Below are 26,186 nucleotides of genomic sequence, written 5' to 3' on the forward strand. Positions count from 1 at the left end.
GTACCAGCTTACGACCCGTTTTTGGTCTCGACCACGTCTGCTCTCCCGTCCCGGCTTACGACCCGTTTTTGATCCCGACCACGTCTACTCTACCGTGCCAGCTTACGACCTGTTTTTGATCCCGACCACGTTTTTGCTCTCCTGTCCCGGGTATCGACCTGCTTTTCCGTCCCTAACAACGGCCATCTCCCGCTACGGAAGATCCACTTCTGTGTTTGGATCACGATCCGATTGCGAGAGCGACTTATTCCCCGCGTCCAGCAAGCATCGGATCGCAACTGATTACCCAGCTCTTTCTATTTAATAAACTTGTGGTTACGCTACATATTTGGGTCCTGATTCCGTTCTGGTCGAGACAATTTAAGAATTGGCTGATAACACAAAAATGTAAAAACGGTGGCAAGCAGAAAACTGAAGTTGCGGTGTCCTGTTGACCTATACAACACGTTAAAAAAGGTATACAAATCTTGCATCAAAATGTCATAGAGAGACTATTGCTAAAATTGTCAGTTTGAAAACTTGTATTGCGGTGGTCTTCAGAAAATATTCTGCCAGTAAAAACTTCTCAAGAAGAAGTTCATCTCCAGCCTCTTAACTTACCAAGATTCTCCTCGCCCAAAATACATGATCCTTTTTCAATCTCAACAGAGGATAAAGAATAACTAAATATTTATTCATCTAATCGGTAATGCTAGTTCAAACTTTGAGTTATTGATGGCTAAAGATGTTACTGGCACTGAATTAATCAAAATTAAAGGGTATACTTACTGGGACGTAGACCAGAGACTCACACCAAAATTAGAAAAATCAATATTTTCAAGGATAAGGAAGCCTAACAAATAACCAAAAGAAAAGGAAAGGAAATAAATTAAAGGATTTTATACATTTTACTATAAAGGATTTTATACAATTAAATACAAGTTACATTTATCGAGTGCAATGAAGCCCCTTGAGAAATGTAACTTGTATTTAATCGTATAAAATCCTTTATAGTAATATGTATAAAATCATTCAGGGTGATGTACTATTGTTGATTTAAGTTACTGGTCGCCACTGACCTCCTTACATGGGGCGCGCTACCTGAAAGTTAGCATCATGGGAGGGTTAGTAATTCACTTGCCTCTGTAATTCGCCAGTATGTATTTCGTATTTGGAAAACTTGGGGTTCCGGAGTACAATTTGAATTGAGATCCAGGGGTTTTAAAGGGCTCCTTTTTTATACACAGACGCTCCCCTACGTACAACCATTCGACTTACAAAAAAACGGTAGATACGATCATTTTTTTCGGGATGTCGAAAAATATTTGGACATTGCTGTAAGTTAGATTTTGTATTGTTGTTCACCTTTTTCCGAGCACAGGACAGTACTGTAGTGCTTGTTCCCGCCGCTACCGTTGTGTGGTGGCGCTGTGAGAGGTCACCCAGCATCCACCCTGAAAAAAAAAATCTGCTTTCTTTTCCTAGTTCGTGTGTAAACATTCTATACTGTATCTACAGCGCGCTAAGAACTTTGACATTTTTATTGTTTAATATCTTGTGCATCCATTCGATATGGTTGGTGTAAAGTGTAAAGAAGAGGCGAGCTGTGTCTTTTGAAACGAAAGTGGAATAAGAAAGCTTGATGCGGTTGAGGAAATGGTTGGATCGCTTTTTTTTCGGCCACTAACACGGAGGAGGACCTCTTGAAGCTTATCAATGCAGGTTACATATACAAGCCTTAAATATTGTCAAAAGCCAGAAACGGAGACAGGACCCAATAGCATTTGTTTAACTCAGTTTTATTAAAAAAAAAAGAGCAGTGCTTGCTTCCACGATCCGATGATTGTCGGACACGGGTAGCTGATGGCAGGAACACGGAAGTGGCACCTCCGTGTCGAGCGAGGAAAGTCGTGGGCGGCAGGAAAGCTGGTCAATAGCCGGGACAGGAGAGCAAGTGCGGTAACGAGTCCAGAAAAAAGGTCGGCAACAAGTATCTGGCAGGAAACAGTGCAAAACAGGTCAATGGCCGGGAAGGAAGAGCAGTGCAGAAATAGGTCCACAAACAGGTCGGCAACAGGTAACAGGCAGGAGAAAACAGGGCAGGAGATTGTCGGAGGGTACGGAGCTTGCCTAGCAAAAGCGTAGGTTCGCAGGACGGTCTGACAGCTTCCTCTTGGAAGCCGGGGGTTTAAAAAGGGTCAAAGAACCAATCAGCGCTACATAAACCTTAAACATACAAAACATAGCACTGAAGCAACTTACGAACGAGCGTCCGGAAATCTCGTTCGTGAGGAGGGCAGCGTCTGTATACAGTTAGACTTGGAAGATGCTCTGCCCTTTTCCTGGTGAAATATTTCAAATCAGCGAATTTTTGTTACAGCATGGCTAGAAGTCGCCTTTCAGTCCCCGACAGGCCTGGTGACTAAGCAGGAATCGGAGCAGACGGGAGTCGGCCTCAGGGCATCTCTCGGCACCAATGACACATCCTGCGCTTACATGAGCCATCCCTTCTTTTTTGCAAGGCGTCACATGATATACTAGCTCACAACACTGTGTCAGCGCTGTGTCATACACCTTTTAAGCTCTAAATCGGGGGGTGTCTAACACATTTGAGTCCGGAGGCCAAATGTTAGGGGAAAAAAAACTCTCATGGACTAATAGATTGAAGAGAAAGAAAGAGAGGGATGAAAAGTGTGTGATACCCGTTTTTTAGCCTCAACATAAAACTAAACATCCAAGAATGGCTATAGTTCATCGTCACATTTTTTCAACCAAACACTGATAACAGGGTTCGTACAGGTGCTTGAAATCCTTGAAAATTTTATGTTTTCAAGGTTTGAAAAGTAGTTGACGTTTAGGTGAAGTGCTTGTAAATGTTTGAAACTCTTGCCATGTTACTTAGGGGCCGGTCACACAGACATTTGCGGCTGAATCACGGCCAGAAATTTCTGCCTTTGAGGCGGACGCTATTGGACGCATTGAGATCGCCATTCAGACGAGATACAGCTGTGCTCAACACGAGGTCGGAATTTCGCGCGCGGGTGGCAGCGCGAATTAGTTTTGTGCTGCTCAATTTTTCAGAGTGCGGGTACACAGCCTTTCACGAGCGTATTGAGGCTGAATCACGGCCAGAAATTTCTGACCGTGAAGCAGACGCTGTTGGGCGCTGTTGGACGTTTAGAGACCGCCATATAGACGAGATAGAGCAGTGCTTTACTCGCGGTCGGAAATTTTCACGTGGTTGGCCGCGCTCAAAACTTTTGAGCTGCACAAAAGTTTGAGCACGTGTTAAACCGCGTGCCGCACACGTGGTCAACACGAGGTAATGACGCGGAAATGACGCGGAACGACGTGCTTTGGCCGCGGCTAGGGCGTGGTTACACATGGGTAGGATGGGAAATTTCAGCGGGTAATCGTGGGTGGAGCATGGTAATAGCATGTTCTGCGCCTGTATCGCGGTGTTATTACGTGAAATTAGCGTGTTACGCGTGTGACGGTCAAACGCCTTTCACCGCGTATAAACAGCGCGAATGCCGAGCACACGTCAGTTGTGCTCGAGACGTCAAGGGGGTGAACATGGATCCCCGTCAGCGTAGTGACCTCGTCTTAATCCATTTTTATTTCTTGACATTTCTTTTCAAGATAATAAAATAAAAATGATGCCATAGCTTGAAATCTTGATCTTCACGGGACTGTGTCTTGTGCGGTTATGATTTCTACAGCCCGGTGCCGAGATTTGTATCCCCTCGCTACTACAACCACTTTTACCTCGTTTTATCTCACTTTTAGGGAATGTAATGGCGAACATATAACAAAAACCACTTCGTCTTGCATTTGTTGGAAATGTAATACAACTTAAACCATTCCGTCTTTGTTTTTGTTGTGAACGTAATCGAACGGTAAATCCTCCCCCCCTCGTGTGAACGCGCATTCTGCTGCGCTTCCAACGAAAGCGATCGTATTCGATATAAAACGCTTACTAAAACTATAAAGCGAGCTAATTATAACAACTGGGAGATCCTAGTCAATATAACGCGTTTATTTAAACAATAAAGTGCGATCGTATTCTACAAAATGCGTTTGTTAACGCGGATGAAAAAGTCACCAACGTCAATGCACGCGAGGCGGTGGGGGGTGGGGGGTGTTGCGTAGGAGTCGGATTTGGGCACAACACCGGCTCGGGAGCTTTTATACCCGTGGTCCACACGAGAAAATGACGCAGAAATGACGCGATGAGGAAGCGGAACAGTCGCCGGCGTGTTTTGCGGGCATACCACCGATGAACAGCGGGTTGGCCAATTTTGCGCATTTTCCATCGCGGGCAACCACGGGCAAAAAAAACCGCAAAATTATAGCCGTGATTCAGCCGCAAATGTCTGTGTGACCGGCCCCTTAGGTTAGGTGATGGGCTCTGGTTGGGAGCTTGGGTTTGTGCTTTTTGGGGTTCTAAACTAGGATTGGCGATAGGGTTAGAATCTAGCGTTTGAGGTCCTTATTTGGGTATTAAACTAAATTTAGGGTTTTGAAATAGGGTTGGCGCTACGGTTTACAGCAAGGGTTAGGTGTAGGTTTAGGGTTAGAAACTTTGGTTTGAGCTCCATGTTAGGGTTCTAAACTGAATGTAGGATTACAGAAAAGATTTAGGGCTAGGGTTACAATTTGAAAAGGGGGTTAGGGCTAGGAACTGGGGTTTGAGTTTCATTTTATGGTTCTCAACTCAATGTAAGGTTCCAGAACAGGTTTAGAGCTAGGGTTATAATTTTAAACAGAGTTAGGGCTAGGAACTAGGGTTTTAGTTTCATGTTAGGGTTCTAAACTGAATGTGGGATTCCAGAATAGGTTTAAAGCTAGGTTTACGGCTTCAAACCGGGTTAATGCTAGAAACTAGGGTTTGAGCTTAATGTTGGGGTTCTAAACGGAATGTAGGATTCCAGAACAGATTTCGAGCTAGGGTTACAATTTGAAACAGTGTTAGGGCTAGGAACTAGGATTTAAGTTTACGTTAGGGTTCTAAACTGAATGTAGGATTATAGAAAAGATTTAGAACCAATTTGAAAAGGGGTTCTGGCTAGGAACTGGGGTTTCAGTTTCATGTTAAGGTTCTCAACTGAATGTAAGGTTCCAGAACAGGTTTAGAGCTAGGGTTACAATTTTAAACAGAGTTAGGGCTAGGAACTAGGATTTAAGTTTATGTTAGGGTTCTAAACTGAATGTAGGGTTCCAAAATAGGTTTAGAGCTAGGGTTACAATTTGAAACAGGGTTAGGGCTAGGCACTAGGGTTTGAGTTTCATGTTCGGGTTCTAAACTGAATGTGGAGTTCCAAAACGGGTTTAGAGCTAGGGCTACAAATTGAAACAGGGTTAGGGCTAGGGTTACAGATAGGGTTGATAAAGTTGTAGGGTTTGGCCTGCAAGTTAGGGTTTTAAACCGATTTTACGGTTCCAAAAAAAGGTTTGGGTTTATAACTAAGGTTTTGGCTCTTGTTCTTTTGATCGCAGCTGGATTTCTTCTTTTAACAGTCCTGGAAAAAAGAGGAAAATTGGCTTGGAAATTCCTTAAAAAGTGCTTAAATTTAGCCATGAAAAAGGCGTACAAACCCATCTATAAAGTCAACATAGTTTTGCCTAGAAGGTGCTGTAAAATGACCCGTCGCGTTATCATGAGTAATTCTCGATGTTTGAAAAAATCTTTGTCTCGTTATGTGCTGGTTATGGATGACTGGGACTTTACCACAGATTTGCTTTACTACATTTTTTCTGTCTGCATCATCGGGATAAGACGGTCTTGAGGTTGTTGTTTTTTTTTTTAGAAGAGGCCCAGTCTCTGTTTTATCTCTCAAGGTAGGATTTCACATGGACTTTCTTGGGGCGTGCTAAAAAAATAAGAAATAAAGAATGCCTCGGTGTGACCTTTTCCTTAGATCTTTCCTTGATTCTTCGCAGCCAAGACTTAAGCAGTATTTTGTGTATCATTGTGATTCAGGAGTATAGGTAACCTATTTTCACGACCATAGGGTGTTGACAGGCGCAATCTACGCAGCTGGTTCTATTTCTGTACTTAACACATACACAAGGCGCACCGCACTATAGGACGCAGGTGCCCTCTGCTGAGGCCGCCTTACAACAACACAGACAGGCATACAAGTGTCCGGATTTAAAAATACAGCCGGAGAAAAACTAAATTCCGTTTTAGTTTATTTAAGTATTGATTACAAAGTAAGACACACAGATAAAAACTTGTCGCAGATCGATTTGCAGCTTCTTCCACTTCCACGAATCATCCATTCATTAATCTTCAATTCTCTCCCGGCAGCTGCTTGGATTCCATGTTCTTCGCGTAGCATGAAAATCAACACACCATGGTGGACGTAAACACAGAAAGCATTTAATGGGGGGTAAGTGAGGTTTTGGATTGATTTGATATTTTGGTATTCTCCCTTGTGTTTTGGAGCACTTGTTTTCGGTTGCACTTTAAAATGCAGCGACATCCAAAAGGTGTCACATTAAAGCAGGGGTCAGTTATGTCAATAGCTCATTGTGTTTTTTAGGGAAATTTGAATATAAAAAAATTGAAAAGTTATATGCAATATGTTTTATTCTATTCTATTCTATTCTATTCTATTTTTTTCTATTCTTGTCAGGACCAGAACGGAAACAGGACCCAATTGTGTAACATTTACCACAGGTTTTATTGAAAGAAAGACAAAGGGCTGCGCCTACGATCCGGTGTTAGCTGGACGCGGGAAGCAAGTCGCTCTCGGACTTGGACTGTGATCCGAACATGGAAGTGGATCTTCCGTAGCGAGCAATGGTGGTGTCAAGAACGTAAAAACTGGTCGGTAGCTGGGACTGGGAGAGCAAAGCGTCGTCTGGGTCGGGAAACAAGTCGTTAGCCAGGACGGGAGAGTAGACGTAGTCCGAAACAAAAATGGGTCGTAAGCCGGGACGGGGGTGTAGACGTGGTCGGGAACAAAACAGTTCGTAGCCGGAGACAAACAGGAGCAAAAACGGGACAGGCGTGAGTCAGGAATGAAAAAGGCTTGCCTTGTATATACAGAGGTCCACAGACGGACTGACAACAGAGGATTGACAGGACTGGGTTTAAGTAGGGACAGGGAGCCAATCGTAGCCCACAGCGGTTGGCGCCAAAAGAGCGGGCACAGGTGATTCCCATTGGTAAACATGACAATTATTTTCTGTTGAAATAATTATATGAACCTACTAACACTAAAATATAGTTAGAACAAAACTTTAAACTCTAGTATACCTTCAAAATAAGGAGAGAAGACGTCAATGGATTTGAAACTTGCAAGGAAGACTGGGAGAGGGGTGATCAGATAAGAGAATTCCACCCTGTGCCATATCCCTCCCCTGTGTTCCCTTTTTTTATTTAATTAAAAGTTACAAAACAACAGATCAACCCCAAGGGAATCAAAGAACATCAACATGATTGGCCAATAGCAACAATGATATAATAGTCAAAACAACAGTGCATAATCTCATCTCATCTCATTAGCCGCACCGCTTATCCTCATTAGGGTCGCGGGGGGGCTGGAGCCCATCCCAGCCATCTCCAGGCAGTGGGCAGGGGACACCCTGAACTGGTTGCCAGCCAAGCAATTAGTATCCTATTTCTCCTTTGTATTTGCCCAATAATAAAACAGAGTAAACTTATCAGTACTGTGGGACTTCGCTACTTCGCGGTTCCACGTTCGCGGGTTCAGAGCTTCGCGGGTATAAAAAATAATGATAATAAAATAAAATATTTTTTTTACATTTTTTAATTTTTTTTAAGCATTTTTGAAGGGGTATCGCTACTTCGTGGTTCCACGTTCGCGGGTTCAGAGCTTCGGAGGTCTAAATAATAATAATAAAATAAAATAATTTTTAAAATATATAGATATTTTTACGAATTAGAGCAAAGGGTTGATATGAATTTCGATATAGCCACTGTATAACATACTCTCACCATAATACACCGGGTCTTCCACAGACTACGTTGATAAGGAACAAATGACACTAGCAGAGCCTAAAAAGAGCGGTGCTCGGAATCTAATGGACTAACCCATCTTAAGACAGTTGCATTATTTACATTTGTTTTATTTTTCTTTTTATGTAGTGTTAAACCTATCATTTCCTTTATGAAGGAAAAGAGATATTTTAAAATGCTACATTTGCAGCTACATTTGAACTATTTAGCAAGCCATCTAGCTAAATTGCTATTTTAGAAATTCATGTCAACCTTTTGCTCTAATTCGTAATTATTATTATTTTTTAATCATTTTATTATTACCATTTAGACCTGCGAAGCTCTGAACCCGCGAAAATATATATATATATTTTTTAGCATTTTTGAAGGAGCGTCGCTACTTCGCGGATTTTCACTTTTCGCGAGTGGTTTTGGTCCCCATAAACCGCAATAACCGAGGGATTATTGTAATAGTTAATATTTCACAAATATATATCCAACCAGTAGCCTGTCCGTGACCCTATTTATTCACGTGAAAGTAAACTCGTTTCAATGGAAATACAAGAAAGGGTAAAGCTGCCTCACCCGTATTAACTGTACCTTAAAGAAATTCTAGCGGCTTGGAAGCATTTTTTGACACAGGGTGACTCACACATGAGTAATGTTGTGTTATCTTTGTAGTATAAAATTTACCGTGTCAATTCTTTGGGATTTGGTCAAAGTATGATGACTCATTCATGTTAGCCATGTTAGCGTTTGGACTTTTGCCTGTCAGGCTGGAAAACATCATCGTCATTGGGTCATTGTGATTTTCTACTCAAATGGCGTTTTATTGGTTGACTGACTCGACTATTTTTAAGAATTGACCTGGTAATAACATAGTAATAACATGATAAATGGTTTTATAAATTTAAATCGATATATTCCAATATCATGGGCTTCATGAAAAAATCTATTCAAGTATTGATCATTCTTTTTAAGTAATTAATTAAGAGAATCAAATTACAGTTTAATAATTTATTAAACACATTTATTTACTCATCATTTAATTGATTTATTTTACAGGCAATACAACAAACTATACTCAAATTCATGGGTTTTATTAAGCAAATGAGCCAAAAATGTGCAGGTTTTTTTTTTAAAGCTAGCTATCTGGCTACCTTTTAAACTTTGTAGCTGGCTATCTTCCTACATTTTTAGCTCTTTAGCAAGCTATCTAGCTAACTTTTTAATTTTTGCGCTAGTTTTCAAGCTAAAATGTGGCCTGCTTTCTATCTAGCTATCAAGCTTTTTAGCTCTCCATCTGGCTACTTAGTTGTCTTTTTATCCTTTTAGCTAGCTATTTAGCTCCCTTTTAGTTTTTTACCTGTTTATATTCTTAGCTAACTATGCAGCTACATTTTAACTATTTAGCAAACCTTCTAGCTAAATTGCTATTTTAGAAATTCATATAAACCCTTTGCTCTAATTCGTAACCAAAAGTAGCTCTACGCTTGAAAAAGGTTGGAAACCCATCTCCTGAATTTGAAATTTCCTAATCCTAATGTTTTTCTAAAGGAAGAATTTGGCAGTGAAAACGATTTTTGGATCGCCGTGATTCATCTTACTGTCGTCTTTTTTGCTTTGATGGTCATCTGACATGGCTTTGTAATCTAGATTCATAGCCATTCTGTTTTCCTTTTTTTCCTAGATACAATGTTTTACGGTGTTACCGTATCTGAGAACTGTTTGGTCGAATTGATAAACATTGCTGACATAAATCGCAAAGCATTGTATTCAACGGGAATTAAACCCAAGTAGTGGGAGCGCCGGCACGTTACAACAACCGGACCACCAGTGATACAAATGACATACGAAAAAGCATTAAACTTTCTCTCGTTATCACACTATTTTACGGTGCCACAACACTGATATGCATAGTGCATTCTAAAAGGTCCCTTCACTTATCCAAGCTCTTTTAAGTACGCATACATAATACAATATGCTGAGAGATTATTGACAAACGAGTAAAGAAGTAAAAATACTGTAAAGATAGTGTTACGAAGCGATAACCTCCAATGCCTTTTTAAATGTTATCTGTACCACTGATGGTCTAGTGCTCAAACTCGCCGGGGATAGTTTTAGGCTCCAGCCTTAATATAAAAGTCTACAGGGACAGTGAGTATTATTAAGAGCCTCTTAGTGGAAAAAATATAATTCATTAAAAAAAAACAGATATTCATGAACTAGGAAATGCACGTTCATGGTTTAAAATACTCATAGGTAGAGAAATTTATTTGCCACAACATTAGCCTCACTTAGATGGAGCTGACATCATTGTCGGCCATCTTACTGCTACAGGTACTCCTCAAACAAACGAAAAAATGTATTTTTTCCCCTTGTAACATAGTGTAAAAAGTGATGAGTGTAAAAGCTTTAAATCATATTATTTGGTTCAGAATCTAATTGGGTGGTTACTGATTCCGCCAGCCGGTAGTGCTCCCGGTTTTCCACCTGAATTAATTCGAAATAGCCTCATATTGTTACTAGCATTAATCATGAAGAAAGCAATACCCTAAACATATTTCAACTTTAGCTTTAAATGATCAATTTTTCAGTTCTTTGAAGCAGATAATGATTGGTCAGTCCAGAAGGAAAATAAAATGGTAGCGGGTGGAGTTGGCCGGGGTGGCTTCATCCTTACAATAGTAACAACATAGTAAGTAATACAAGTTATTATTTTAGAAATGTTTTTACTTAGAAACTATTAAGTAGCAAAAATAAGTTCTGCTGGAAAAAGGATGGCCCTCTGGAGTAGACCAATGTCAACTGACTAGATGTTGCCACACATAATTTGAATCCCTGTGTAAAAAAAGCGCAATGTTTATGAATCAACCAATGTGATCTGTAACCCAAAAAAAACAAACTGCCATGTTTATAATGACAGTTGATTGGTTATGAGCAATTCCTCTCTGACTCACTTCCTGCTTAGCACTACGGGAAGTTTCACTCTTTAACCCATCTTTTCAACCATGCGGCACCTCTTTGATAAGGCCGCTCTTTCTCTTTACCTGCGACTCATCTTATCAATGCCCCCCCGAATGGCATTCAGATTTCACCCCTTAGCGTGTATCAGAGGGTGGCCAAAAGCGCCTTGAACATATTGCATAATGAAATTCCACCTTCCTTACAACCACAAAGACAAAACCAGGAACTCTTGCTTTCCAGCAGTTGCGTTTGTTTCGAGAACTTTTTGAGACTCTTATATTTTGGGGATTCTTTGTCAGGTACCAGGACAGGAAACTGGAAGCAGAACCCATTCGTGTAACGTTACTCACAGGTTATTGGGGAGAAGAGAAAGGAGTGGTCAAAATCAAACAGCGAGAGCAAAACAGGAGCAAAAACACAGGAAAAAAACGGAGGTTTACACGGCTTGGCAAAACGAGACCAAAAACACAGGGAAAACGGAGATTCTCAGGGCGTAACGAGTTTTGCAGACGCTCCGACGAAAAGCGACTCACAGGACAGCGTTTAAGTAATGACAAAAGAAATCTGTCAATGGGTTTCAGCTGGTGTCCATGGGCAGGGCCAATTGGGCGCTCTGGCTACTGTGACAGAAGCTGGCGCCACACAGCAGGGGCCAATTGGGCGCCATGGCAACCGTGATATTCTTGACTTTATTTTCAAATTCAAATTAAAAAAAATCTGGACCGTAAGGCGCACACAGAAAACCAAAAAATTGCCTGAATTTCAAGAGTGCATCTTATTATCCAATAGAAGCTTATTGACCGGAAATACAGTAAATAGCATCAGAAATGCATAGTTACAATGGAAAGCTTTCGCATACCTTAAAAATTTGTGAAATGAATGAAAGTTATTTTAGTTCTGAAACCAGATTTACAAATAGTTATGTACTATAATCTTATTCTATTTTTGTTATAGCAACCCTTGCTCTTTCTGTAGTTTTGGTGTCATCGGCCTTATACTCAGTGTGAAAAAATATCTCATTCAGGAATATTTTAAGGGTGTGCCTTACAATCAGGTGCGCCCTAGAGTCCTTTAAATACAATAATTACTGTTAATTCCCAATTACAGAATGTACCTAATTGAAAACGTCCTGAAGTGATTATGAAATTTAGCACATATTTACTACTGTACCGAAAGAAAATGCAAATGTGGGCTAGGTCACATGAAATGTGATCCCTATATTTCTTAGACGACAGCCCCCAGGGCAACCTTACTGAGGAGAACAGTGACAGACTGCAACACAGGCCTGTTATTGCCTCGTTGACGGACCAAATTGCATTCACTTATCATTGTTCCACAAGGATTAAAGGACAGTCCAGTGACCTGAAAATAACTCCTATGATATGGAAAGAGAAGTGTAGCGTTTTAATAGACAACTTCCACTGCTGTTCAATTTGGATGTAAAAAATAGAAGGACTTGATTTCTGGGGGAAAGGTTTACATTTTAGGGGTACGTAATAAATATTGAGTATATTGCCATCAAATCCCTGGTTTTGCTCAGTTTATGTATTATAAGAATAACGTTGGCGAAAACATCAACTAATTTATCTTCCAGAAGGGCTTTATAAATGTTTTCAGACATCAACACGGTGTTTTGTATTTAGATGGCATGCGTCTTGGAAAAGGGCAGCTCGCTGTTATCCTCGGTGTCACGGAGGAATGGAGGAATTTGGTGACAAAGCGCCAAAATACATTCACACAACTGATATTAGTTGTGATCACAAATACTAATATCTTACACAAATAGTATAGGCATGAGATATTATTGGGATTGGTACATGGCAATCCCTAAATAATACTTTTTTTGTTTATTCATTTTAGTGTGATGTTCATTTTTATCTCCAAAAGTAGTCTAGTGGGAAAAAGCTGTTTTTTTCACCCCTGCAGACATCATATGAAACATTTTTATTCATTCAAGATTATTGATAAAGGGAACTTTGATGTTTATGTCAGCATTCTTAACAAAAACAGGTATTTTTAAAAAAGTCCTGTGTAGTAAACGTAATGTAATTGTCCAATAATCCCTAGTCGGCGAAAGTAATTAGCTACAGTTAGTAGTTGCTTCATTTAAAAAGTAACTCAGTTATCCGAGATTATCTAAAACATTTTTGAAGGGGCGTCGCTATTTCGCAGATTTTCACTTTTCGCGGGTGGTTTTGGTCCCCATTAACCGGGTCTAAAATATAATAATAAAATTATATATTTATTTATTTTTTTTATTTTATTTTTTTTTTTGAGGTGCGCAGCTACTTCGCGGATTTTCACTTATCGCGGGTGGTTTTGGTCCCCATTAACCGCGATAACCGAGGTCCCACTGTATACTCACATAGAACTCCCTTCATATGCTTTTAAAATGACAAATAATTAAAGAAATAGAAGAAATTGTGCACACCATCCTGTGGAAGCAATAAAGCCTTGATATTTCTTGCATTATTGTACAATCTTGAGAGCTGGCTAAGCAACACCGAGTTGAGACACTCCATAACCATTATGTTTCTGGGCTTCAACACAAGAACACAAGATTTCTTTCTCCATTTCTTGGTACTCTCCAAGATGTTTTCTTGCTTTCTCTGTGGATAGTGTCTTTTTTTTTTAAATTGATTCTACATAAGTCCAAAATTAAGCATACTTGACCGTATATTCTGTGCTGATTGGCCCATTTATTTCATGTTGTTTCGTTGTTCCTGTATAAGCCATGCCCCACTTTTTCTGTCTACCACTTGCCTCCGGTTGAGTAGTGGCACACAACCAAATTTGCAAATATAAGCTGATTCCCTAATTTCAGTCTTATATTCTATAGTTGTAAATTTGAATTGAATGTGAATATATACGGTCGGGGAATATCTCCATGAGTAGAATTTCTGCGTTCTATATGCTTGAGATGGCACCACCATAAATTGATCAAGTGGTACTTTTTAGGTGGATATAAACATGTCCACCCTTTAAATACGGTAATGTTGCTGGTGGATCGTAAGTTGGATGTGACAACGTAGACGATGCAGTATTGTTCAGCAGTCAGAGGACATTGGAAGTCGTAATGCGCATTTAAAAAGTAGCGGAAGAACGCATCATGTCGTAACGACAGTAGGGTTACGACCTTTTATCAATAACACATTACAGTACTTATTACAGAGTAAAGCAATTGTTCCAGGACCGTATTCCTGTGTAACACGTTGGTCCCAACACTGGGCGGCAGCAAAGGTGGTCGGTTACATTTAGTCCATTACATATCCTTCAGTAAGTTTTGGGACAGTTTGTACTTCTAGGAGTATTTTTAAATCACTATACTTTTTCCTTTCCCCTGAGTTGATTAGTGAAGAGGAAAGTGTACTCTTAGTCCGCTGAATTAGGTTACATTGAAGGCGTTACTTAAATCCCCTCCACTTAAGTAAGCATCTGTCTGTCTTGTCTCTGCTACGGCGCATTATTTATTTATTTTTATTTATTTCTTTATTTTTTTTTTTTTATTTGACCGGTGACCAGAACAAGCACTAGGTGGCACTTGTGAGCATTTCTTTTTTAATCCAAACAAACTGAGTACACAGACTTACAATTACACAGCATAGTCATTTATTGTTGAGTGGATGGACTTTGATGATTTGCTGACCTGATTGAGTGGTTATTTTAAAAAATAATAATAAGACGTTGCTACAGTTTCTCTGTACTTGACTAGTTTTTCACCAAGTACTTTTTGATTTTTAAGTCATGTCATGTTTATTTGTACAGCCCTTAATCACAAGAAGTCTCAAAGGTCTGCACAGACCACAGACTATTACGGACTACAGACTGTTATTACACAATCCATTGATCTAAAACCTACACGAGGGCAAGGAAATACTCAAAAACCTCAGCATGAGAAAAATGAAAAAACCTTGAGAAGGGACCGCACATGAAGTAATTATTTGGATGACTATTTTTTACTTCGACTCGAGTCATATTATTCTGAAGCAACAGTACTTTTACGTGAGTAAAATCTTTGGTTACTCTACCCAGCTCTGGTGGGAAGTACCTTGATACGATCGTCATCGAGATAATTTATTGTTGAGGTGAATGAAATTTACAAGGGCCTCCTCCCTGCGAGCCTGTTGTGCCGACTGAGCTCTCCGCACGGCGTCTGATCCGACTCGCATCCTGTGACTAATGTACGTGTCTCCTCTGCAAGAAGTCAGGACATGTACTGCAAAGTCCAAAGTAATAACGCAGCTTTGATCAACATCTGAAGCAGTCACACGCCGCAGGCTTTTAGTGTGTTTTGTCTGCCTTTTAACCACATCAAGAAAGTATCGGCCTTGTAGCGATGAATAAAAAAAATGGTGTTCTATCAAGTCATCATCATTTCAAATGTTTTTAATCCTTATTCTTAAAATCTGTAAGAAAACAATTTCAGGATGTATGTTTAACGTCCTCTTTGACCTGTTGCTTTCTGGTCGGCGCTGCAGGTACCTCAAAACTTGGACAAACATGGCAGGGGCATCACAACCCTAAACAGACACACAAAACTGAAAACATACCTTGTGCCTTTTTTTGTTGCTAAATGAAACTGTGAAAAAATATTTACTATTACATGAAACTTTGAAAATGCATACCTTGTGAATTATATTGGTGTTTTATAGACTGCTGCTGTTCAATGTTATTGCACTTATTTTAATTGCACTGTTACAATGCAATATTCCTTTTATTACATTATTATCATGACTCAGTTTTGTGAGCGCTATGTTGTAATTATTGGTTTTGCCTATTTATCCTAAAGGTATTTTATCTTTTTTTCTCTTCAAAATCTTTATTACATGTTAAATGACGGGACTCCTATCTGGTGCTCGCAATCACCAGGGTGCCCCATAAGGACCGCTGAGGTGCCCGCGGACCTGTTCTGAAAATAGCTCACCTGCGCTGGGTCATTTTGATTTTATGGTAAAAGTATTGTTTTAGTGGTTGACTTTGTCTATCTAACCCTATTCCATTAATAACTTGGAAGCATCATCGTAATAACATAGTAACAGCATAGTAATAACATGATAAGTTGGTTTAGAAATCTATATCAAATTGGGGGCCCTTTGCGCAAATTAAAACCCAAAAAATAGCTCTTGGCTCGAAAAAGGTTGGAAACCTCTGGCCAAGAGTGCCATGTCTAATCTCATTTCATACAATGTTTCACAACATTGATATCAATCCCCTCTTCTCTTCTATCCTATCCTATCCTATCCTATTCTATCCTATCCTATTCTATTCTATCCTATTCTATTCTATTTTATTCTATTCTATTCTATCCTGTCTTGTTCTGTCCTGTCTTATCCTATCCTACCCTATCCTGTCCTTGTCCTCTCCTTTTCTAAAACAAAGCTGCGGTGAATTGTCACTTTTTCTAGAGGAAGCATGTTGCAATGAAGGTGACTTTTGGACTGCTGTGATTCATTATGTCTGTTTCTGTCTGTACTATCCAACCATCTATCTAAACATATCTTGTATAGAAAAACAGCTATTCGGATCTTATTTATGGACTTATTTTGGAACGGTGTTGCTGCTCAATGTTATTGCACTATTTTCCATTGAACTGTTCTGATGCATGTACAACTTGGGCCAGTCTCCAAGCAGTACCCTGTAAATATGTTTGCCTATAAATTGTGTAATTATTCTTACCGTATTTACTCTTTCAAGACTTAATTACGTGTTTATAATGGAGTTCCATGTCTAATATTGTTGTAAACAATGCAAACTGCATTGTTATCAATGAAAATACAGGCAATTCCAATTCTAATTTAAATTTTGAGTCTTGTCTGTCTGACTGTCTCTTCGTAAGTAGAGACGCATTTTGAATGTAAATGCGTTAATCCGTTCCAAGCCCCGCAAAAGTACAGTATATTTTTAATAAATCAGAAAAGAGCATCAGAAAACGAAACAAATACATGTTCAAATTAGATCACCGCAAAATAAACATAAAACATAAGGTCAAAAAAACAAAGAATTTAGGAAATAATAAAAATATTCCTTTACCTTTTTGCCTCGCCTTTTTTGAAAAACTGTTCAAATGACGTCTGCTTTTGCCCGCCAAATGCACAAGGCCAACATCATAATAAACGATATCACTTTTTCTGGGTTATTCCTTTTCACACATTCCTAGATTTTATTGAATTTTGATAAAATGTCTTAAACTTTAATTTTAATCCTCCCCCGCGCCATCTTGCCAGAAACCCTTCCATCTCCTCGTCTCCGAACTCTGACGGTGACACAAAGAGCATGCTGGGATACATGCTATCCACTGGATTGCTAGCCCGTTTTTTTACGTTTGTGAAAATCTGGGAGCGGCTAACTGCTCTATCTCTCCATTCATATCTCCATAACTCTATGTCTATATCTCTAGATATATGTATCTCTTTATCAGTACATTTCAACTGACCGCTGTCAATCGTCCGTCTCAATTGATGTGTCTTGTGTATTGTGTTTAACCATTCCTTGAGACTTCTGCGTCGAGGTGAGTCTATCACTGCCATTGACATGCAGAAAGGAAAAAGACGAGTCCTGAAAAGGTGAGCCGCTATTAAGTAGTGTGCCAAAGCGTGGGGGCACTTGCACGTCTCCATGAGAATGCAATCATTTCCATGTGAGTCCATCTTTTAGGCGGGAGATCATTACCAGCACAATGAAATTGCAGATGGCGGTTCCTGCCTCACAAGGCGGCTGCCTTTAGGGGGCCACAGCAGGAAGTCTTGCTCACAAGGAGGCCGGCCCAGAGATAGGGATCCCCTGGAGTTGCACCAGTCCTTGCTGGATCACTCCAGATTTTCTTTAGCATTCAAAGTAGAGGTGGGCAGGACTGGGAATTTTGGTGTCGATCTGATCCTAGTAAATACCTGGTAATATCGATGAATACCGATCCGATACGAGACTTTTTTTCTTAGAAATGTCCGGATCGTTGAAAAAAGATACCCCCTCGTTATGAATTCATTTTTGATTACAATAAACACAGCACAAATATTTTACACACTATAAATGTTTTTATTTTTTAAAATCATAAAAACATCTTTACAGTATAAAACAATTGAAATATTTCCGTTACAACTGTTTCAGAACAAAAGCTAAAAGAGTCAAACATTGTTTTCGTTTTGTTTTTAGTTAGTGGGTTTTAAAAGGGTATTATGTTTGGGGAGGTTACTTCTTTATGAATATTGAGTACATTGTATAATTGAGAATATTGCATATCACAAGTTTTTATTATTTATTTTTATTTGCAACGGAGAGAAAAATAAAACCAAAAAATGATTGCCTGTTATTTTAAACGATTTTTAAATCAAATCAATTGCAATTTGAATAAGAGTCCAACCAAAAAAGGCAGCAATGTTATGAAAATACAAATATAACAATTTTAACTAAAGCTGGAATATCTTCCATTGCACAATATATTGAAAAAAAGGTCAGAAATAACAGGTCAATTGTCTCTTTCAATGGCCCTGTCGACCACAGATTTAAAGGTTTTTATTCAGAACAGTAACATGCTTGATGCTCTCTGCAGTGTTAGCATTAGGTAAAATGTTGGTGTTGACACAGTGGCAAACCAATTTATCATACAAATTACAGCTGGCATTGTCCTTTTCTGTAATTGATAAAAAGTTCACGCTGCGCTGCACTTCCTGTTTGTCATTGTCATTTTTAGCTTTTGGTGAGAGATAGAAGGGCTGCACTATCTACATTGATAAGTGGAGCTTTGAGAAAGGTGGAAGAGCAAAGTATTGATCCCAGGGTAACAGCAAGGATACGATTCAAGTACTTGCTTAGTATCGATAATATCGATATTTGGATTGGTCCGCCCACCCGTAATTTAAAGGCACATTAGAATGCGGGAGTGTGAAACAGCCCTCAGAAATTTAAGAATTCTCTTTTTTAAAATACCCAAAATAATAATTCAGCATTTGTTTGTCCCACTCATGTTTTGGTCACATTTTAAGGCAGCTCCCGAGTTCATGTTTAGCAGTTTAGCTTACTGTAAGGATGTATTTACGTCTCAAATTCTTATGAAAGAACAAAGACCCCTGGGAAGAGGGGCCTGATAAGTTTGATATGCACTTCTAAAACGTAGTCAGTAGGTCCAGGCACGCGTGCGATTTTGTTTTATCAATCAGTAATTAAAAGTTGCCTGTCATGACTAAATTTAGCAACTGTGTTACAACAAAAACTGGAATCATTTTGCTTTAGATTAGTGCTTCTCAAGTATTTTCTGTTGTTTAGTAAGGAAAAGAGTTCAAAAATGCTAGCATTTTTTGGAGGTGATTGGGTTAAATCAGGTTGAGCACCCCCAAAAACGGGCTGGTTACCCAACGCTGAAAGTGCAGTGGTATATGGTGAAGTCACATGAGAGACCCTTCATCTATTACACCGTCGGGGCCCTAAAACTGCGCCAGCGAGATGTATTGTGGCATACTTGGGGTCTCTTTCTGCACTCGATAGCTCAATTGACGGAGTGTGAAGGGGTGAACAATGACGGCCATGTAATTGTAGCTTTGGTGCGTGTCAGAGTGAGACACAAAAGGAAGGGAGAGGTCTCGCCTGTTTCATGCCTGGTGTCAGGTTGTTGGCCGATTGGAAAAGCATTATTTTAAAAAGCCGGCCGATATCTTCCTCAACGGTCTTATGTTACTCTCTAGAAACACTTGGGTCAGAAATGACCCACGTTTGGGTCAAGCAAGGACTGATCCATTGCTTGGGTTAACCTGTCTCAACCTCCTGTGCTACTCAAAAACCTAAAAAAAATGTATATGCTGTGACCCAGGGATGTCAAACTCAGTTTTGCTCTGAGACCGATCCAGACTCTCTGTTCTCAGGCGGGCTGCATAAAAGCAACTGAGAATATTCAATTTACCATAGTTTTTCAGTATTTTGCCTACTTAAGTACCCTACCATACATATTCTGATCACGGATGACAAGGAATTTGTTTCTAAGATTAACAGATTTAACAAAGGGAAAATAGTTTCCTGATTGACATTGAATGCATCAACTGGTTTATTGTAATAGTTGAGTTAATACAGTTTTACACCTGAACCCACTCACCACACTATAAAAACTCAAATGGGAGCTATGAAAAAATAAAGAATCTTCAAAATAAAAGTTTTAGCTGGGCATGGACAATAAAATTAAGCTACATTAGATCAAACAAACTGGCCTGGGTCTACTAATGCGCAGAGTATATCCTTAAGTCCCCTCTTGCGGCCAGAGAGAGCATTCAGTTCATAACATTTGAAAGAAATGACCAAGAGATTCACTTTTTTGGACATCCTCAGAAATGTATGGCAGAACAGATTTAATCATTCATCCCCGCTGGCCATATGTTTGACTCGATTGCTGTAAATCTTCGGATTCAATGAACAGTATTTCCATTAATGTCATCCGTCATCTGAAAATTACCAAAGAAAACCAAACAAGTAGATCAGATTTGTCAAGAAGTCGATTTACTTATAAAAATCAAACTTGAACAATATTCCATAAATTTCAATACTACAAAAATAAATGAAAATACACGAGAGAAAGAGAGAACCAGAGAAAGAGAGAAACAGGGAAAGAAAGGGGAAAAGATAGAGACAAAGAGAGAGGAAGAGAGAGAGAGAGAGAGAGAGAGAGAATAGGAGAACGACAGAACAAGAGAACCAGAGAAAGAGAGAAAGAGAAAAAAAGAGAGATAAAGAGAATAAAAGAGAAAGACATAGAAAGTAAGAGAAAATTAGAGAGAGAATGACAGAAAGAGAGAATACAAGAACAAGAGAATGAGAAAATGAGAGAATGAAAGAAAGGAAATTAAAAAAGACTTAGAGAGAAGAAAAAGGGAGAAAGAGACAATGAGAGAACAAGAAAATGGGAGGACGAAAGAAAGGGAAGAAAGAAAGTCTAGGAGAGAGAAATAAAGAGAGAGAAAGAAAATGAGCCAAGAAGAAAGAGAGAAAGACAGACAAAGAAAGAAAGAAAGACGGAAGGAAAGAAAGAAAGAAAGAAAGAAAGAAAGAAAGAAAGAAAGAAAGAAGAACGGACAGACGGGCGGACAGACAGACAGACAGACAGGCAGACAGACAGAGAAAGAAAGAAAGAAATTAAGAGAGAAGTAGGAGGTAGGGTTAAATTGACTCACGTCGACCACTGAAAAACAAATTGTTTGACTAGTAAATCATAATGACCTAGCACTTTTGAGCTCATTTCAGACCAGGTCCGCGGGCACCTCAGCTGTTCTCAGGGGCCAACCCTTGCCTATAAGAATGATGTGGGTACCTGCTTTTGGGTGCCATTTTGGATGCAAACAGAATCCGATTACACAGTGGTCCCCTGACCTCAAAGGCTGGGGATCAGGATAGATTGTGGCCAACGTGATAAACACTCTCCATTGAGGAGTGGGCTCTCCATGCTTTAGTGGTGAGGTCATTGGGAAAAAGCCCACATGAACCGATGGAGGAAATAGCTTGCTAACGCTATTGCACGTGACTCATCAGTTTCAAGTCAAATATTTCCTTGTGACTCGCTCTGTCGAGCAGATTGGATATGGTGAAACTCTTAATTTCCTGCTTCCAGGGGGGATGGGGGATGTTAAGGGGGTTGCATTGTGCCAAATCCCAGCGTCTCCTTGTCGGTGCTGTTATGTTAGGTGTGAACTGTGGCCCTTTCGGTGTGTTTGGTCAATGAGTTGCCTAAGCTCCTTGTTGTGAAGAACGGCCGATCTGTCGTGTGAGCTGTTGTCTTTATAATGATTCCTGCTCGGAAAGTCGTTTGTTTCCATCACTAATTACATTGCTACTTCTACTTACGAATATGATTTGTAACCTGAAAACTTTGTAAGTAGAGACGCATTTGAATGTAAATGCGCTAATCCGTTCTGAGCCTCGCAAATATACGATTTCAAAAAATAAAATAATAATCATAAAAGAGCATCAGAACATGAACAAATACATGGTGAAATAAGATTACCACACATTAAACAAAAAACGAGTGGCACATAATGTAAATTTAGGATATAATATATTAATTTACCTCTATGCCTTGAAAAAATATCCAACAACGTCTGATTTTACCGGCTTACTTGTAAGTAGAGATGCTTTTTTATATATATATATATATATATATATATATATATATATATATATATATATATATATATATATATATATATATATATATATATATATATATATATATATATATATATATATATATATATATATATATATATATATATATATATATATATATATATATATATATATATATATATATACATGGATTTGCTATACATGCTCATACTGTATTATGTATATTACACAATGTCATATATAATTTTTTACCCACACACACACACAAAGCTACTAGCAGACACACCTAGGTATACATATAAAATTTGATAATTTTGCTGCAGGCCACTTTATTTTTACCACTGTTTTCTTTATTTTTAGTTTAATATTCCCCTTTTATAGCTACACATTATATTTATGTCATTTTTGGAGCACAACAATCTAACATATGACTCGGATTATTGGGGAACTCCACTGACAAAAATGAAAACCGCTACAAACACATTGGTAATTGTGAAAAATAATGTTTTTATTTAGTTTTGAATTTGAAACACATTTTTATACATTTCACTCGTATGTCACAATAGAGTCCATACAAGTTTTTCAACATATACATTCCTGAATTTAATGAACTGAATAGTCTACATTGTCATTGATAATAGCATAGTAGACATTGTTTGCAATGAGATTAGACATGTTACCCCAGGATAAAAAGGAGAAACACAGAATAAAAACTTACAAGAGAGAGAGAGAAAAAAAGTAAATCGAACAATCGATAACATCGAAAAGAAAAAAGGCAGGAAAAAAAGAGAAAAAAATGGAAAAAGCAAGAGAAAGAAGTAAAAATCTCAGGAAAATAGAAAAGGGAGAAAAAAATAAAAGAAAATAGAGGACCAAAGATGAAGAAAAGCAAGAAGAAAAAAAGTAAATACCTCGGAAAAAATAAATATTTTGAGAAACAATTAAAGTAAAAACAGTTTTTTTAAACAAAAGAAAATAAGTAGAAAAAAAGCAGGGAAAAAGATTTAAAAAAACAGGAAGAGAATAAAGAAAGGTTTTTTTGTGGTTGTTTTGATCATTTTCAAATAATTTCCAAATATATCAGGTCAGTCTTTTCGCCAACATTTTATTCCCACTAAAAGAGTGACTAAATACAGCTCTGTATTGTGAAACTGACTCAACAAATCCCCAAAAATGTTAGTAACATGTAACAAAAAGATTTAAAAAAAGGGTTTCTCATGCAAAAGTTGTTGTAATAACAACTGACATTTGTGGGCTGTACAACTTTTCCAATAGTACATGAGTCTATTTATTAGAATCCGAAAAACAATTTAGCATTGCCGGAAACTCAGCAAAATGTAACTTGATTCAGGTTTTGGACATGTTTTGAGACTTTTTGGGATTGCTCAGACACAAAGAAGGGAACATTGGATGTACCCATTTTTCTAATAAAAATCATTATTGCTAACCTTCTCGATTATCTCCACGATACTTTCTACTTAATTTGCAACTCTTTTGATCAATAAAAAAACTCAAAATTGTCTTGGTTACCCCAAACTTTTGAATGGTAGTTTATATATGCTATGCATTTTTTGCTGGGTTTCATTTGTTTTTGCTTTTTAATAACACATTGACAATAATACATGATGAATAATGAGTCTTGTATTATGAATAATGAGTACTGTAAATCTTAATAAAAAATGGCCTCTTCCTTTGATTATGAAATATTTGGTTTTACATTTATTTGTTATTGTTGGGATTGTGGGGTAAGAAACTTACTGAAAATTTGATCATAGGCACAACTACATCCTATTACCACTATACAGGCATCTCTGTGTCTCCTAGAATTAAAAATTGTGCTTCTTATTTGCATTTAATTTCCGATTTTACACATTTTTTACACATTTCACATATAGTCTTGTTTGAATACATTATGTTTGAAAGCTGAAAGTACTGATCACATCAAATTTACTACTATGTGCATGATGTTCATTCGTTTTAAAAACATATTCAAAATAATACAAGATTAATAATTATTATTATATTGTGAATCATGATTAGAAATGACTCTGATTATGAAATAGTTGACAAAAGCCTTTTTGGGCTTCACATTTATTGTTACACATAATCTTTTTTTGTTACTGTTTGGATTTATGGGAAGAAACATTGTTATTTGAATCTCTTCATCCCCTAAAACTTAAAATAGTGCTATTTATTTCCGTCTAACATTGGATTTGACACATTTTTACAGATTTCACATGTAGTCTATACATGTTTTTGATTGAATACATTATATTTTAAAGCTAAAGGTAATGATCACATCTAATTTACTACTTTGTGCACGAGGTTCGTTGCATTTAATAACATTTTAGCAGTAATATAAGATCAATAATGATTCCTATTATGTGAATCATAACTGAAAATGACATTTCCTTCGACTATGAAATAATTGACAAAAGCCTTTTTTGGTCTTTACAAGTTTTTGATTAAATACATTATATTTCAAATCTAAATGTAATGATCACATCTAATTTACTATATACTTTGTGCACCAGGTTCATTACATTTAATAACATATGAACAATAATATATGATAAATAGTGATTTGTTTAGTGTGAATCACAGTTGAAAATGACATTTTCCTCTGATTATGAAATAATTGACAAAAGCCTTTTTTGGTCTTTACATTTGTTCCTACACATAATAATTTTTTGTTACTGTTGGGATTTTTGGGACAAAACACTGTTAATTTGATCAGCGGCTGTTGTAAATAGCCAAATTACACCTTATAACCACTAAAATAAAAAATGGTGTTATTTATCCATATTAAACACTGGAATTGACACATTTTTACAAATTTCACACGCAGTCTATTCAAGTTTTTGATTGAATACGTTATATTTAAAAGCTCAATGTACTGATCACATCAAATTTACTACAATGTGCATGAGGTTCATTATCTTTAATGACATATTTAAAATAATACAAGCGGAATAATGATCCTTTTATTGTGAACCATAATTAAAAATGACATTTGATTATAAAACAGCTAGCAAAAGCCTTTTTTGGCTTGACATTTATGGTTACACATAATCGTTTTTTGTTACTGTTGGGATTTTGGGGAAGAAACATTGTTAATTTTGTCAGCGGCTGCTGTACATTGCCAAATTACATCTTATAACCACTAAAATAAAAAATGGTGCTATTTATTTACACTGGATTTGACACGTTTTTACCCATTTCATATGCAGTCTTTACGCATAGAAGTACATTCTGTTTGAAAGCTGTATGTAATGATAAAATCTAATTTCGTATATACTTTGTGTATGGAGTTCATTATTTTGAATTACATTTAGGGTGTTTCACACACTTTGGGTTTAAATAGCTAACAGACTTTTAGATTTGGTTTAGGTGTAAGAATGGCATTTAATGGGCTTAAGCTTGTGCCCAAAAAAAGAAAATATAGCTGAAGTGCAGAGACACGTTAGAGCATTTGTGTGTGGAACTATTTGCACTTCAACTTCCCCATTTCCAGAATATTTCCAGAAAGAAAACAAAGTACGAACGTAAGCCTAGTATCTGCCATTCTTACCCAAAAATCAAATCTGAAATAGATAAAAGGTGAATTAGATGTTTAATTTCAAGGTCTGTGTACAATCTTTGGGACACTCTGTTTTTACAATAATACAAGACGAAAATGGTGCTATTTATTCACATTTAAGATTGGATTTGACACATTTTTACACAGTTGACATGCAGTCTAGTCAAGTTTTTGATTATGTTTGGCATCTAATTTAATGTAAACTTGATGCATGAGGCGCATTGTTTTCAATTACATGTTTACGATGATACTAAATGGATAATGAGTCTTATATTGTGAATCATAATTTAAAAAAGACATTTTCTTTTGATTATAAAATATTTGATAAAAGCCTTTTTCGGCTTTATGTTTATAGTCACATTTAATCTTTTTGGGGAGATTTATTTGGTCGGCTTATTGTTAGTTGGATCAGTGGCTACTGTAAATAGCTCACAGCCAAATTACATCTTATGACCACCACCACAAGTCTCTCTTTTTTAAAATTTGGCCCAGCTTTTCCAAAGAATTTACCCGGCGTTAAACTAAGTTGTTTTTTTGAAAAACAAAGGCTTTTTTTTTTCTAACAAATCTATATTGGTCAAATTCTACCAATGT

The 26,186-nt window shown here is 37.7% G+C and overlaps 1 protein-coding gene across 1 annotated transcript in view; it reads left to right on the forward strand.

The window, feature by feature from the left end:
* LOC148349607 (uncharacterized) overlaps positions 1-26,186 on the forward strand; it is a 96,211-nt gene that overhangs the window by 54,646 nt on the left and 15,379 nt on the right. Inside the window, exon 6 of the mRNA XM_088321700.1 lies at positions 6,293-6,374. Within this exon, the coding sequence (XP_088177826.1) occupies positions 6,293-6,325 (33 nt within the window). The 3' untranslated portion in view covers positions 6,326-6,374. The remainder of the gene's footprint in view (positions 1-6,292; positions 6,375-26,186) is intronic.

The sequence above is a fragment of the Urocampus carinirostris genome, chromosome 17, assembly GCF_059441175.1.
Source record: "Urocampus carinirostris isolate Australia breed hairy pipefish chromosome 17, RoL_Ucar_1.0, whole genome shotgun sequence".
Classification (NCBI taxonomy): domain Eukaryota; kingdom Metazoa; phylum Chordata; class Actinopteri; order Syngnathiformes; family Syngnathidae; genus Urocampus; species Urocampus carinirostris.